Genomic DNA, 17,137 nt, shown 5'->3' with positions numbered 1-17,137 from the left:
TTCAGCCAGGCCACGATCTCGCGGTCTGTGAGTTCGAGCCCCGCGTCAGGCTCTGGGCTGATGGCTCGGAGCCTGGAGCCTGTTTCCGATTCTGTGTCTCCCTCTCTCTCTGACCCTCCCCCGTTCATGCTCTGTCTCTCTCTGTCCCAAAAATAAAATAAAAAACGTTGAAAAAAAAAATTAAAAAAAAAATATATATATATATAGCCAATTTAACTTTGGTACTCAAACCCTACAAATCCTGATTTGAATTTTTGTCTATTCAGTTAGGCTTACAGAAATGTGTTCTCTTCCACTACTATGATAATGTGGCCAATTTCTCTTTATACTTTGGCTTATTTAAAAAATGTATAGATACCAATACATTCTTATTTTAAAGGATTCAAATGGTATGTGTGTGTATACCCAAAAGATAAGGTCTTACTCTCCTCCTACCCCTGGGTATCACTGTGAACAGTGTGACTTCTATTCCTGGAGATTCTCTTCTGTGTGTTTACATCTAAATATTTTTAAAAATAAAAATGCAGAGGCGCCTGGGTGGCTCAGTCGGTTAAGTGTCCAACTTTGGTTCAGGTCACGACCTCACAGTTCGGGGGTTCGAGCCCTGCGTTGGGCTCTGGGTTGACAGCATAGGGCCTGCTTGGATTTTCTGTCTCCCCCTCTCTCTGCCCCTCCCTGCTCATGCTCTCTCTTTCAAAAATAAACATTAAAAAAATAAAATAAAAATGCAAATATATTGCCTGATTGTTTCATAATCTGTTTTTAAAAACTAATTGTAGGTCTTAGAGATCTTTTCATGTCAGTTCATACAGAATTTTATCATTTATTTTTTTTCTTTGCATTGTATTTTATTGTATTTCATTGTATGAGTGTACCATAATTAAATTAACCATGCCACTAACTGATGGATGTTTACACTGTTTCCATCCTTTTTGGCATTATAAACTATAATGTGATGTGATGAGAATCCCTGTACATGCAAGCATCTCTTTAGATTACATGCCTTAATCTTGGTTGATGGTAAGCTCATTTAAAAAGTAACAGAAAATGTCAAATTGTTGTTTTCCTTTAATTTTTTTTAAATTTTACTTGAGAGAGAGAGAGAGAGAGAGAGAGAGAAAATGAGCAGGAGAGGGGCAGAGAGAGAGGGAGACACAGAATGCGAAGCAGGCTCCAGGCTCCGAGCTGTCAGCACAGAGCCCGACGCGGGGCTCGAACTCAGAGACCGCGAGATCACAACCTGAGTCGAAGTCAGACGCTCAACCGACTGAGCCACCCAGGCGCCCCAGAAAATGTCAAATTGTATCCCATAAGGCTTTCGGATGTGCTTAGCCTTCGGATGTCTATTTCTCCATACTTGCTAAATACTTGATGCTATCAATATTTTAAATTTTTACAAATCTGATGTTTTTAAAAAAATGCTGTCTTTCAATCTGAATATTCTCGAATGTGGTTTCAGTATATTCCATGTGCTTTTTGACTGTTTTTCGCCTTTGAATTATCTTTCTCTTTAGGTTGTGGGCTATTAATCCTATTGTTTATAGAAGTCCCTTTAATAAGTTTGTCTGAACACACATTTCAAGTGTTTTCTTTCAATCTACTGTTTCGATTTTTAAATTTCTTTTGCTGTTTTTTTCCCCCATGTAGCTTCTGAAACTTTTTAAGTAGCCAAATACGTCAATTTTTATTTCTTCTCAGGCTTCGGCAACATGCTGGGGAGGGCGTATCTTATTCCAAGATTATAAAATTATTGTTTTCTTCTAACATTTTATAGATTTCCTTCGCTCTTTGATCCGTATGGAATTGTTTAAAAGATTCATTACAAAATAGCTGAAATCATTTACTTCTGAAAGGACAATTTTCCCAACAAACCTTTATTGTATTGCTGATTTGAGAGCAGCCATTACCACAGATTAATAGAGTTTAAATTCATAGACACATAAATGTCTATGTGTGTGTGTACAACAGACACAATTCTGATCCACTGATAATGTGTTTTACTTCTAATTCTAATTACTACATAGGTATTTTTTTTTCCAGCTTTATTGAGGTATAATTGACATAATTCTAAGGTAAGAGTGCACAACATGATGGTCTGATATGCATACAGGCTTTTGAAGGATACCCACCACTGAGTTAATTAACATGGCTCTGACCTCACATATTTACCTTAGTTTGTTTGTTTCTTTGGTGAGGAGACTTAAGTTCCAGGCTCTTGGCAAACCAATTATCCATACAGTGTTACCAACTACAGTCACCATGTTATATACATTAGATCCACAGACCTTATTCGCCTTATAACCAAAGTCTGTATCCTTTTACCAACCTCTCTTTATTTCTCCCACCCTCCAGCACCTGCTGAACACCATACTACTCTCTGGTACTAGAGATTTCTTTTGTTGTTAAAACTGTTTCGGGTCTTAGGGCAACTCTATTCTTGTTGTTGGTTTTCAAAAATTCCTTGCATTTTTGTTCTCAAATGGAGATTGAAATAGTCAGCTTTCATTAAAAGTCCTAAAATTCTTGGGGCACCTGGGTGGCTCAGTTGGTTAAGCGTCCAACTCTTGGTTTCGGTTCAGGTCATGATCTCATGGTTTTGTGAGATCAAGCCCCACATTGGGCTCTGCACTGACAGCGTGGAGCCTGCTTGGGATTCTCTCCACCCTCTCTCTCTCTCTCTCTCTCTGCCCCTCCCCTACTCTCACTGTATCTCTCTCAAAAATAAATAAACTTAAAAAAAAAAAGTCCTAAAATTCTGGGAGGATGGCATGTATAATGTATGGATTAACTCATACTAGAAACAAGTCTCTTGATAAATCACTGTTTAGGAAATCAAGGACAATAATGGTAACTGGGTATATGCCTGGAGTTGTAGTCCAGAAAGAAGCATATTAAATCTACTTGGCCAAGTAGGTGTGTATGTTGGAGCGGGGGAGGGGTGGGGGAATGGGGGGTGGGAGGAGGGAGTTCTAGGTTCTAATAGCAATGGTCATCTTGGCACAGTGGAACCAAGGGGGATCAGATGTGGCCTCCACCACTTACTGGTTACATTACTCTGACCAAGTTGCTTAATATCTTTGAGACTTGGCTTCTTCATCTATAAAATGAGATGGATAATCATACGTGTCCCATAGCATTCTGTAAGGATTAAATGAGATCATACAAGTGCCCCAGATAACAGGTTCTCATTAACTACTAGTCCTCTTTGCTTGTCCTTTGATGAGATATCAGTCATATTTGGTAACAGGTGGTCCCCAAAGAGCCAGTCACACAGAAGTTCCCAAAGGTATCTGGTAACTATGGCTCCTTTTCCTTTTTATTCTTGACCGAGAAGGTGTGAAAAGCTTATAGAACACCAGTCGCCACTAAGTACCCAAGACAACTCTGAGCTAGTTCTGTTACAGGGGCAAGCATTCATTTCCAAATGGAAATCAGACTAGGGTTAAGCTTCATACATAGTAAGTGCTCCAGAAATATCAGGTACCATAGTGGATCATAAAGATTCATAACCATTATTCCTACACTTGGATAGTTACTCTAAACAATGAGTATCCTATAAAATAATCCTGGGGAATAAAAAGGCTATGTACATTAAGATTTTCATAGTGTTATTTATAACATAAAAACTATAACTGGCTTCATTTTCCAACACAAGTGGAAAAGGCTTAGCAAATTACTCTATACTCACTTGATGGACTTCAAAACAGTCTCCAAACCAAGAATGTGATGCTACGTAGCAGCTTGGAAAACGACTTATGGCATCATGCTGACTGATAAAACGGCTGAATATAAACTTATGTATACACTTCGACTGTAACTTTCTAAAAATATTCACCCATGGCAGCAAGAACAGGAAGGAAACACAAAACGATAAAAACTTTTAAAGTCCTGAGGAGATCATTGTTCAAGTAACGTTGAATAGCATCTTCTAGATGTGACCTGTTCTGGAGCTTTATTGCCCCGTCTGGAGCTTGAGTACCAACAAAGCTCTCCCGTGGAACTCTACGCCTCTCAGAGAAACCAGCCGAACCAGTCTTGAGGAGGACCAAGTTGAATGACTTCTGGAAGGAAGAGTGTTTGGGGAAACAGGAAGGACAGAAAGCTATAGGGCACTTTCCAATCCCTTCACCTTATCTGTGAAAGGAACATGCTCCCTGGGGCTACCTGTCTACATTTCCTAAGAACTGATGCCTCTGCACCACTTAAGAGGTGGAGAAGAGAGATGCACGTTGAGGGCAGAAAAGTCACTCAGATGGCAGATGGAACTGGGTGCCTGACAACACAGACTACCTATCTGACTGCTTGTAGATCCACTCTTTATTGCTATACAGACCGAGCTGTGGCTAAGCTCCTAGACATGAGGGAAGCCATTAAATACACTTTAGAATGTTACAGTAGCTAAAGTCAGTCCTTGTACGACCGAGCTGTGGCTAAGCTCCTAGACGTGAGGGAAGCCATTAGATACACTTTACAATGTTACAGTAGCTAAAGTCAGTCCTTGTACCACCAAAATTCTGCTGCTTCTTGGGCTAATCTAAGGTGGCTGAATACAGCAAACGTCAATTGACGTGATTAAAATAAGAGAAGCATGTGCTCCCATAGCCCTATGGGGAAATGGAAGGCTTCATCTTCCTTCCACCAACAGGAGAAAAATAATTCTTCTTTCAATGGCTCTAGAGGGCACTTTGCTGTGCCAGGCAAAAATAACCACAAGCAAACAAGCCATATATATACATATATATTATAGATATACATATATATTATATATATATATTATAGATATACATATATATTATATATATATAATATATATATAATATATAATATAATATATAACATATACATATGCAAAATATAAATATATAAATATATTAACATTTATATCAATATAATTATTTATATGTTTTATAGTTATATATTTATAATATAATATTAATATATTAATATATAACTATAAATATATGAATATTTATACATTAATAAATATATTTACACATTTACATATATTTATATATACTTGTTATATGCACATACATATATATATGTATATATACACACACACAGACACACACACAAATATGTCAGGAATCAGCCTTATTTATTTTAAATATCCGGGAATAAATGATACATTTTAACAGCATTTAGAGGCCCTCATATTTTATCTAGGAATAAGATCTAAAACTGGTTAAGCAAAGTTCGACTTACTAGTTATCCTGGATTATATCAGAATAGAGTTTAGTGCAAATCACTCATTAAAAACAATCGCTACCTGCTTATAAAGTTGAAAGTCTAAGTCCTAAAATAGTAAGGCTGTAAAACTATTATTTGGCTAATAGTTATTGTTTTTTTTTTTTTTTTAAGATCCTATTTATGTCCATCAAATGCTTTTCAACCCTGGGGTTAAGCACTTCGACGTCTTCTCGTACACTCCAATTTAATTCGACTAGATTAGAATCCATGTGATCTGGGTCAGTCCAACTTGACACAATCTTACTGGCTGTGCCTGTCACATGCTACAGCAGGTGAAAGATGAGGGTTATTCTTTCTGGTCTTGAAAAACTTAATTTTTTTAAAGGACCCCAGGTGCACTGAATTGGAATAGTTACAACCCTTGATTCATGTTACATTGTCACAGTCATCATTCATCCCTGAATGAACAAGTTTAATTAATTTGCTTAATAATAAACCTCCCCCCCCCCCACACCTAAGAACACCACCAGCAACTTTTTCCTTACTTTAGGCTACACCGTATCTCCTCACCTGGCCCACTCCAGAGATAACTACTTTTTCTGAATTTTGTATTTTACAGGCTCTTATCCCCTTGCTGTTCCAGCCTTTCTAAAGTTTATTTATTTTGAGAGAGAGAGATAGAGGCAGGGACGGGCGGGGAGAGAGGGACAGAGAGAGACTCCAAGCAGGTTCCTCACTGCCAACACAGAGCCTGATGCGGGGCTCAAACCCACAAACGGTGAGACCACGACCTGAGCTGAAATCAAGGGTCCGCCTCTCAACCGACTGAGCCACCCAGGCACCCCCGCCTTGTTGTTCTAGTTTTAAAACACACGCACATGTGCCTACAAATATATCAAAACATGGATAGCTTACTTGTATTGCTTTCGAATAGTCTTTGGGGGGAAGAATAAAATGTCTTTGTAACAAATATTTCATGGGGCCCTCTATGCGGTTCACCCCACCAAATAAAGCAGTGAAAACAAACAAAAATGCTGGCCTCCGCGGACAAATAACAACTTCCATTCAGGAATTAAAATTCACCCTTATTTTTTTTAATGTGTTTTTGAGAGAGAGAGAGAGAGAGAGAGAGAGAGAGAGAGAGAGAGTGAGTGAGTGGGGGGAGGACAGAGAGAGGGGGAGACGGAGAATCCCAGTCAGGGTTCGCAGCTATCAGTGCAGAGCCCGACGTGGGGCTCGAACCCACGGACCGTGAGATCCTGACCTGAGCCGTAACCAAGGCATCCCTAAAATGCACCCGTTTTTAAAGGGTCAGCTCACTGTGTTCTCATGTAGACTTGTTGCTGCTCTAATATTCCATGTGAAGACAGGGAATGTTTCTTTCCTGCTCCCCCAACTGTATACCCAGCTCCTGGCTTCCTGTAACTTGCTTCCTTCCATTGCAAGGGAAACAGAGAAGAAACAGGTGTCGAATGAATGAATGAACAAATACAGAACTCACACACAGCATTTTCCAGGCTGCCTGTGAGCTCCTGGAGGACAGGGTTATAATCCTACTGAGGATATCCCTGGGGTCAGGGACACTGATGACTGATACCAGTAAAAAAACCAAGACATGTGAGGACTGGTAAGGATGTGAGCAAGCAGCCAGAAGGAAAACCATCGGACTGCACACCTGGGTGGGTGGGAAGGGCCTGCCAGTAACCTACATACAGAGATTCACTCCATTAAATAAATCACTGTTGAAAACCGTGAGCTTCTCTGTGCAGAGCGGAATTTTCCACAATGTGTTTATCCAGCAAAAACTGCCCCATGGGATACTGTGTGGATAAAGGTGAAATACATTTGAGAGTCACTGCCTTTTAAAAGTTCATAATATACAGGCCCGCCTACGTGGCTCAGTCGGTGAAGCATCCGACCCTTGATTTCGACTCGGGTCATGATCTCACAGTTCAGGAGATCGAGCCCCATGTTGGGCTTTGCACAGACCATGTGGGATCTCCTTGGGTTCTCCCCCTTCCTCTCTCTCTCTCTCAAAATTCATGAATAAACTTAAAAAAAAATGAGTTCATAATATACATTAGAACTAGTAAAGTCTTCAAGAAATCCTGCAGTTAAACATCCAATCTAATTTTCAGGATATTCTGCTTCCCTCTTGCTAAAAATGTCCTGCTACACAAATGTTTAACGTCCTGTGGAACTAGTCTTCTGTGGACCACCCTGGGGAAAACACTGGGATTGTGGCTACATAATCCATATTAAGGGGAAAGTTCTGTAGAAGAAAATCTGCAGGACAGAGGGACTGCAAAGTTGAGGAAAGTGAGGTCATAGGCAAAATAATGTGTCCCCTGCAAAGATGTCCACGTCTTAGTCCCAGGGACCTGTGAATATGTTGCTTTACATGGTCCTATGGGCCATAGTGTGTCCCATACCCCTCTCCAAATTCATATATTGAAGCCCTAACCCCCAATGTGATGGTATTTCCTTTGGGAAATACTTAGGGAAATACTGTCAGTATTTCCTTTGGGAAATACTTAGGTTTAGATGAGGTCATGAGGGTAGGGCCCTCCACGATGGGCTTAGTGCCCTTGTGACAAAAGAACCAGAGAGTTCATCCACCCACCCCCATTTCTGTTCTCTTTCCTTTTTCTTTTCCCTGTGAGGCCATAATGAGGAGGCAAGCCAAGAGGAGACCTCTCACCAGACACGGACCATGATGGCACCCTCAGACCTCCAGCCTCCAGAGCCGTGAAAAAATGAATTTCTGTTGTGTAAGCCTCCAGTCTACGACACTGCTGTCATACCAGCCGTGCTAATAAGACACAGGACACTGGGGATATTAAGGCTGTAGATGCAATTTAGGTTGCTAATCAGACGACCATAAAATAGGGAGATTATCCTGAATGCGCCCAATGGAATGGCATGTGGGAGGCAGAGGCAGAAGGAAGTCAGAGAGAGGGTTGAAGGTGCTAGCCTATTGCTTCTAAAGATGGCTTCTAGAAGGGGCCATGACCTGCGGGGTGCAGGTGCTTCTAGAATCTAGAAAGGCCAAGGAAACAGATTCTCCTTTAGAGAGAGCCCTATTAATAACACTTGGATGTTAGCCCAGTGAGACCCTTCTCTGACTTCTGACTTCCATAATTATAAGATAACAAATCTGCATTGTTTTAAGGCACGAATGTTGTGGGAATTTGCTTCAACAGCCACAGGAGGCAAACACTGCTGCTGAGAAAGGAATCAGTGGCTGTCAGCAAAGACACAGTAAGTTCAGATAGAAACAGATTGCATGGACACTGGCGTGAGCATGAGAATTAGCCCTTATCTTCCTCCTCGTCTCATTATATCTGGTAGAAATTCCTGAAAGATCTTGACAGAGCAAGTTTTCCAAAATTTTAAAAATGATCCATTGGTCATTTCAATGGCACGATGGGTGTGGGGGGGGTGGGGGCGCCTGGGTAGCTCAGTCGGTTAAGCGTCCAAATTCGGCTCAGGTTATGATCTCGAAGTTCACAAGTTTGAGGCCCCCCCCCCACCATCGGGCTCTGTGCTGACAGCTCGGAGCCCGGAGCCTGCTTCGGATTCTGTGTCTCCCCCTCTCTCTGCCCCTCCCCTGCTCACGCTCTGTCTCTCTCAAAATATAATAAACACAATAATTTTTTAAAAAATTTTAAAAATTAGCAAGATGTAATTAAGGAATAGTTAAGATATTTGTGCTCGTGTAAGCACACAAAAACATGGTCTTCAGTGAGATACTGAAAAGGAAGACAGAGCACACAAAGCGATCGAAATGATGGTCTTAGAAGACTGTGTTCATCATGAAGACGACAGGTGTGAATTATTTATTTATCAGCTCAAGAAACAGGTGTCGAACATCTCTCGTGTGTCTGGTTCCCTGAGAACACATCCGCTCAAAAACATCATGGTAATGCTTTTATGAAGCTTATGGGCTTCCAATGTTACAAAAACACTCAGGGCTTGGGGAAAAAAATATATATATATCTCAAATCTTAGGGCTGAAAGCTAATGCAGATGTAACCAGTCAAAAATCCTCTATTTTGTGGATGACGAAAATGAAGTTTATAAAGGTCAATTATATATATACATATATATGTATACATATATATACATACATATATGTATATATATTTATATATGTATATATACAAATTTATACACATATATAAATTATATATACCATAATATGCAATTAGGCACTTTCCTAGGTTAAATTATTTCTTCTAGGCTACAAAACTAATTAATGATGAAGGTGGGACCAGAGCCTGATGAGCGTCTCTTGAGCTCATGGCGACAATTTCTTCAGTGGTGTCCAATATGGTAAACACCTTCAGGGCCAACATCTTCATTCAATTTCCTCGATTCATAGGAGAGAGATTCTAGGGATAGGAAGGATCTAGCCAAAAGTGTGAATCCGTTGTCCTTTAAGGTGATCTAAAGGATGACTGTGGTGTCCTGGTGAGGGGTGCACTGCGTTTTCCAGAAGGACAGCAGCCAAGGATGACAAGACTTGGACTGCAGACCCGGGATGCCTGTGCCTGGACGCCGCTCAGGTTGAAGGCAGGGTTGCCAGATGAAATACAGAATGCCTGGCTCGATCTGCATTTCAGGTAACAGTATGCCCCTTGTTTTGTAATCTGCTAAAAAGCTAAGCATTGTTTATCTGAAATTCAAATTTAACTGGGCATCCTGTATTCTTATTTATTAAATCTGCCCTAAATTTGTAGGGGAAGGAGGCAAGATCATGGTGGATACTGGAGTCTGCCTTGGCATGGACTGTTTTCAGTTGGAAGAGGAGGAAAAAAAAAGCAAAAGAAATGTAGTTCTTTTTGAAGGGGGATCCATAAATGGACCACTCTTTTTTTAGTTTCTTAACATTTATTCATTTTAGAGAGAGAGAGAAAGAGCGTGAGCAAGGGAGGGGCAGAGAGAGCGAGAGGGAGACACAGAATCCGAAGCAGGCTCCAGGCTCTGAGCTGTCAGCACAGAGCCCGTCGCGGGGCTTGAACTCACGAACTGCGAGATCACGACCTGAGCCGAGAAGTCGGCCACTTAACCGACTGAGCCACCCAGGCACGCAGACCTCTCTCCTTTTGATCCTTTGTGCGTGGTGTGTGTATGTGTGCATGTGAGCATACACACATACGCAGGAGTCCTCGGCTTTTGTTGACACAAAAACTCCGGTGTGAAAGAAAACCATTGACAGGGATACTGATTACAGATGTTGACCAAACAACACGGAGAATGTTTTAGAGGGTAAAAATGTGATCGGTCTAAAAGTACTACTACCTACTGGAGTTATAGAAACGGTCTACCATTTGTGTCCAACAGTTACACAGCCCAATCACAATTTTGCTTGTTCCCAGTCTTTGTGTGTTTTACATAGAACCCTAAAATGTGAGGAGAGGGTCTGTGCGATCACCTCGTCCAACTTGGACATTTACGGATTAAGTTACGGAGACTCAAGGCAAGTCACGGACCCAGGATGGCGCTCTGTAATAACAGGACAGTATTTGTTGAGGGCTTAACCAAATACCAGGCATTTAAAAAATGATCTGCTTCTATCATCACATTGAATCCTGACTCCAACCCTGTCATCATCGTTATCGTTCAGATGAAGCAAATTGAGGCAGAGAGAATTATGCAATTTACCTAAGGTCAAGGCTATACCGTTGGAAAGTAGAAACGGCCTGCTAAAAACCCAGCTAGTTTGGCTCCAGACCAATCTCTGGTGGAGTCAGTGAGTGTGTGGTTCACACACTCAACCACGAGACCCCTTGTCCTCTCAAATACGATGAGTTTATATCATTAAATATGTTAATACATGTAAAAACGTCCTAGTTTCCTGCTCCGGTAAGGGTGATTTTGTACTTAATAACGAGGTCACTCCAACGAGGTTGGCTGCAGACACGTCAGTTTCAGAGTCAAAAACAGTGATGTTTACTTATAAACCAGCCCCACGACCCAGGGCGTCTTGCTGTGATCAGAGAACAATCTAGCTGCATTTCTTCCTTGAAATAGTTTTCATTCAATACGTATCACCACCGTCTACCCTCCAAGCAAACCTGAGGAGCTCATGAAACAAGAAAAAAAAAAAAGCACACTGAGAAAACGCACAGGAGAGAAATCAAAACAGAGAAGAGGCCACCCTGTACATCGCCGGCTACAAAATAAACCCAGTTCTCTTGGGAAGTGCACCCTGCCTACCGGACATCTGAGTGGGGGAGCTACGACCGTCACTATATCCAGGAAGAATAATCGAGGTCTGCAACACCTCATTCACTTAGTTTGACGTGCTGCTCGTTTTTCTTCTCCGTCTTTCATGGGCTTATCAACCCCTTGCACCTTCGAGGACCAAACCCGCTTTGTCCATTTCCAGACCCCAGGTTTGCTATGCCCCATATGTGCATTGGTGTCATGTTCTCCTCAAGCTACCCTTCTGGTGACACAAAAGCCAAAGCTTTAAAACAAAAGAAAAGGAAACAAAAGAAAAAGAAAGGAAGGAAAAAGAGAAAGGGAGGTGGGGACTGGAGTCCTCAGAAGCTCCAGGATCTACCTGGGAAACGCCAGGACTCCACTGAGCCACTGAAACAGGAATTAGGAGCCTGGCTAACATGGTCTTCCCTCTCGTCTGCACTTTCACCCATAGGAAGGGTTCCTTGACGAGTTCCCGAAGTCCCTTTTGCAATTCTACCATCACGCACTTCAACTCCTTTTAGAGACAGACCAGCCCCTCCCCTGCCCACCCCCCCACCGCAACGCGAAATTGGGAAGGGCGCAGGCATCTGAAATCATGAGCTTAACAGCTTCTTGCAAAAACAGAACTGCATACTCTCTTTTTCAGAAAGGTGGCGGTGTTGCCTTGCGGTTTTGACCGAATCACCGAGCAGTGGCCAGGTCCAGAGGATTAGCAGACCAACCAGTGCACCTCGCCAGGGAAAGGAGACGAGGGCCTTAATCCACCGAGGGACCCGGTGCCTGCCAGAGCCCGGGGCATCAGGGTACTGAGGCTTGTGGCCACACAAGCTCTCGAGCGGTCCTGTCCCTTCGGCAGTTACACAGCCATTTACAAAAACCTCCTGTGGGGCCCCCAGGCCTCTAAGGGCCCGGGAGCGTCTAAGGGAGTCACAGATGACCCTTCACTTTCCCCCACCCCCTGCTTCTCATCTTGGAAACATGAATCCCAGGTGAAGCACCGAGTGGCCCCATTTGGAAAAGCTGCGGAAAACTTAGCCAACTACAGCAACATGCTAACACCTGTTACCCGGAGTGTTGGCTTAGGAGGGCTCATTAAGGAATCCACCTTCTAAGCGGGAACTCTGCCCTGCGTGGGGTGGTTTATTACCACTTGTATAAAATCGAGATTCCACATCGTGCTGCGCGGACACCCACACGTCGATACCTTCCATGGGAACCCAAACCAACCCTTCAAGGCCAGCGGCTAGGACTACCCGTCTGTCCCTTCCACTCACCGTCACTCGGCGTCCTTTGAAAAGTTTCTCTGTGCGCCGCTAACACGGAAATTTGGAGGGGGGGGGGGCGGAATTCTCCATTTATAAATATCGGATGGTTTGGGGAAAAAAAAGTATTTGTGGCACTGGACCTTTTTTTTTCCCCCTACAGTGATGTCATCTCAAATACTTGGTGTGCTCCAAATTTGCTATTTTTACTTCCCCCAAGTGACTTTTTTTGGGAAATACATTTGTTTGGATTAGCTACATTTTCAGTGACCCGGTGTCTATTAATACGCAGAATCAGGTTCATCTCCTCAGCAATTACAACTGATATTATGCGGCGCTCACGCTTGGGAGCCCTCATTTGTTCATTTCCAAAGTTGTTCCTTTCAGATGGACCCCTCCAAAGGTTCTGCTCACGGATACAGAACAGATAAACACAGAATTGGCCTTTTCACAAACAAAAATCACACCCAACAACTCAAAGCATTTAAAACGGAAGACCTTAAAGTTCCCCCTCCCCACCCCCAAACTCCAAAGTCAAATAAAAGTCTCCACTTTCAAAAATGTGCCTGGGGTGGGTGGGACAGAGTGAGAGTAGCCACGGCGGGCTTGGAAACACTGGATGGAAAGCAGTCTAGACGTGGGAGCTGCCGGAGAGGAAAGGCAATAAGGAACGCTAAACGCCTTAGCCCTACCTGATCTGAATTTGCTCCTAATCAGCAAGGAATGCTCAGACCCCAGGAGCGTCATGTTGAGTGTCCACGAGCCGCTGGTCCCTCTGCCAGACGCCCCCTGTTTTCCACCAGGAACGGGCTCCCGGAGCCCAGCGGAGCGCAGCTAACAACCCAGAATTCATCCACCTCTCCGGGAGCGCCCCTGGGCAGGAGGACAGTGGCAGCCAGCGGCCGAGAGCGGTGTCCCCGGAAGGCTGGCGGCTCCCCCCTCGCCGCGCGGGGCTAACTGCCTCTGAGCCGGCGGGACCCTCCTCCTCCACCGAGTCCGGCCGGGAGCGGCGGCATCCCAGGCGTGCCCCGCTGATGTCATAGGCTGACAGCGATCGCGGAGTATCGCCACCACGCCTTTATGAAGGGCCCAAGTTTGCCATCTGATACTTTTTTACTACTGACAGCGGCTCAGCCAATCAGGCGCGGCGAGCGGGGCCGGCGGCCGCCGGGGGAGCCGCGGGCGCGCGGGGTCCGGGCCGGCGGCGGGTGGGCGGCGCATGGAAGGGGGGCGGCGCGCTGGGGTAGGGGCACGCGGGGTCCCGGCAGGCGGCGGGTGGACGGCGCACAGGGGGAGGGACGCAGGGGCGCGCGGGGTCAAGACAGGCGGCGGGTGGACGGCGCGCAGGGGCAGGGGCGCGTGGGGACCAGACGGGCGGCGGACAGGGGCAGGGGCGAAGGGGCCCAGGCAGGCGGCGGGTGGGCGGAGCGCAGGGGTAAGGGGGGTGGTGCGCAGAGGCAGGGGGGCAGGAACCGAAACAGACGGTGGGTGGGCGGCGCGCAGGGGCAAGGGCGCAGGGGCGCACGGGGTCCGGGCCGGCGGCGGGTGGGCGGCGCGCAGGCGCAAGGGGGTGGCGCGCTGAGGCAGGGGCGCAGGGGCGCGCGGGGTGGGTGCGAGTCCCCGGCGGGAAGGAGGCGCCCGCGCGCCTGGAGCCCAGCAGGCTCGGGCGCATCGCGCTCCCACGTTCTGTCTGCGCCGCAAAGACGAGCGTCCACGGAGAAAGTGGAAAGCCTTTAATTTCCCCGGGATATGCGCTTTTGGGGCCAGCCTGATCCGGTGGATGCGCACATCCAGCCCCGGGTCTCAAGACCTTCCGTCTGGGGGTCAGGGGAGGAGACACAAGGGTTGGCTGAATACCCTTTGGGGCCCCAGTAGGGCGGGACTCAAGGAGGGATCGTCTCTGGAGCTGTGGTTCGGCTTTAGCTTGAAAAGGCTCAAGGCTTTTCCTATGAATGAGTCCCTCCTTAGCGGGGAAATCCATTCCGGACCCCAAACGGAGTCCGGAATGCGCCAGGCATTAGATGCTCTACGTGATCTGAATTCGCTCCTAATCAGCAAAGAAGGCTCATCGAGAAGTAACACGAAAGCCCTGCTCTCAAGAAGTTTGCTTAGTAGGTGGTGGCGTGGAAAATAAAAACCAAGCTGTGTTTATATACCTAACCTTGGGTTGGATTTATTCGCAGCCTTACGTCCGTGTGGGCCCCACGCCTCCTCTATCACATACGTAACTGCTTTTGGCTCAGGAGAACTCAACCCTTAAAAGGTCAGAGGGTGACAGGTGGCTCCTGGGACACCTTCTAGTGCCTTGAACTCAGACCTCTGCGGGAATTCTCTGATCCTTGCCATCATTGGATCTGACCAGTCTTTTGTGTCAATTAGTCTTCTTGAGACAGGCCGTTCAATTCCTGTGTCAGGACGCAGAGCAATCCCACTCGTGTTCCCATTGGGAAAGGTGTCCCGGCCACGGAGGGCTGTTGGCAGGCCGAGGAGATGCCCAAGGGGATCTTGACTGTGTCACTTTCCTAGGCCTGCAGAAATGAGTTACTTCGAGTTTAGTGGATCCAGAGGACCCAAGTTTATTACCTCGCCGTGCTGGAGGGCAGAAGCTGGAGACGGGTTCTCAGGGGCTAGAAGCCAGTATTAACAGGTATTATCAGTATCCCCCTCTGGAGGATCCAGGAGAAACTGTTTCCGAGTCCGGTTCCGGGTTCTAGAGGCCATCCGTGTTCTTCTGCTCATGGCCCCCTCCTCTCCTCTCCGGAGCCAGCAGTGGTGGGGGCAAGCTCCGATTGTGAGGGGGGTGGCTCTGATCTCCGCCCCTCCACCCTCTTCTGCCTCCCTCTTCCGCATTTGAAGGACGCTTGTGATTCCCTTGGGTCCACCTGGCTAAACCTAGTGTAAGGTCAGCTTATTGCCAGCCTTAATTCCATCTGTTACTTATGTCATTGCCCTTTGCCAGGCAGTGTTAAAATAGTCACACTAGGGGATGAAGGTGTGAACAGCGGCGAGGAGGGCATATTCTGCTCGACACAGAATGACCCCCTCTCCCTACCAGCAGGTTCCTGCCCTCAGTCAAGCCCCAGGCTCCTGGTCTCCAAAGGAAAGAAGTCAAGGGGGTGCGGTTTGGAAACTTAGAACTCCAGCAACTTCCAGATGCCCGTGGCGGAGAGGTGCTCTTCGGGGAAGAGATTAACAACATGGGGAATATTGCAAGATAATCCAGTAGAGAAAAAAAGAAAAGGAAAAAAAAAAAAAAGCCAAACAGATTTTTATCCGGAGGGCTGGAGGGCTGAGAAGAGGTCCATGCAGCTTGGCAGAGAATTATTTTTCAGCAAAAGTTGTGAGGAAAACAGCTGAAGCCAGCATTGGATGTAAGGGTCTGCATGACCTAGGGGAGTTGGACAGAGTACATTGTTTTCCCTCTGCAGGCCTGACTTGTGTGTGTGTGTGTGTGTGTGTGTGTGTGTGTGTGTGTGGAGGGGAGCATGGTTTCTTTTTTGAGTGAGTTTGGGAAATGCTGGTAACCGAGGCCCTCAATTTTCCCATCACAGCACAGAGCTGCTGACGTCTGCCCTCTGAGATTTATGCCCCCTCCGGTGTGGAATATCTCTGGATATAAATATGCTTGTATCGAAGCTCATCCTTCCTCCTCTTCATGCAAGCATTTCTGTGCATGTGGAAAAAAAAAAGTGGAATTTGGAGAGGAGGTTCCCAAAGCGAACAGATCTCCAAGGCGGCTGTGAGAACAGACTGCCACAGCAATGATGCCTCCCCACCCCGCTCTGTCCTACCATTTGACTACCTTGGGGGCACCTGTCCCGTGTCTTGCTACCCTCTGGCTTCTCTCCTGAGGCCTAGAGTGAGCCTGTGATGTCAGGCGGAGGAGAGACGTGAGCAAACTGCAAAGTCAAACCTTTGTTTGACTTCGTTTGACTTCATTTGACTCTGAGCTACCTCCATGACCCGGCGTGAGTTACTGAAGTCCTCTGAGACGTCAGCCTCTTCTGTAAGAGGAAGCTGGGACTACTTCATTCCAGAAGAGCTGGGACGTTTAAATGAAGTAGGACATTGGGGGTGCCCAGAACAATCCCCCACGGCATTTCTGGTCCCTCTCTTTACCCTCCTGATCATTCTCGATGATTCCAAGCAATCCTGAACCCCTTTGCTATGGCTTTCCTTTCCTTTGCCTGGAATTACCTATGGCTGCGTAACAAATGAGCACAGGTGTAGCGGCTTAAAACAGCACTCATGTTTTTTCTTTTTATCTCTTGATTTCCATGGGTCAGGATTCTGGAAATGGCTTAGCCGGCCCTTTGCTCAGGATTTCACAGGGCTGCGGTCAAGGTGCTGGCTGGGGTTGTGTCCTCTCCAGTCCCAATTCTACCAATTCTGTTGGTAGAATTCAGCTCCTTGCAGCTCTGGAACTCATCACGGCTTGCTCTGTCAAGGCCAGCAGCAGACTCTCCCTCTTT

The 17,137-nt window shown here is 45.8% G+C and overlaps 1 protein-coding gene across 3 annotated transcripts in view; it reads right to left on the bottom strand.

The window, feature by feature from the left end:
* MYOCD (myocardin) overlaps window positions 1-13,831 on the bottom strand; it is a 118,438-nt gene extending 104,607 nt beyond the window's left edge. For 2 of the 3 annotated variants that reach the window (XM_060647240.3, XM_060647241.3), the window contains exon 1: window positions 13,358-13,831. In XM_060647240.3, coding sequence (XP_060503223.1) covers window positions 13,358-13,412 — 55 coding nt within the window. In that variant the 5' untranslated portion in view covers window positions 13,413-13,831. The remainder of the gene's footprint in view (window positions 1-13,357) is intronic. The other variant, XM_060647243.3, reaches the window with a different exon arrangement.
* Between the last annotated feature and the right edge of the window lie 3,306 nt (window positions 13,832-17,137).

The sequence above is a fragment of the Panthera onca genome, chromosome E1 (genome assembly GCF_046562875.1).
Source record: "Panthera onca isolate mPanOnc1 chromosome E1, mPanOnc1 haplotype 2, whole genome shotgun sequence".
Lineage (NCBI taxonomy): Eukaryota > Metazoa > Chordata > Mammalia > Carnivora > Felidae > Panthera > Panthera onca.
This window is presented reverse-complemented; position numbering and strand designations above follow the sequence as displayed.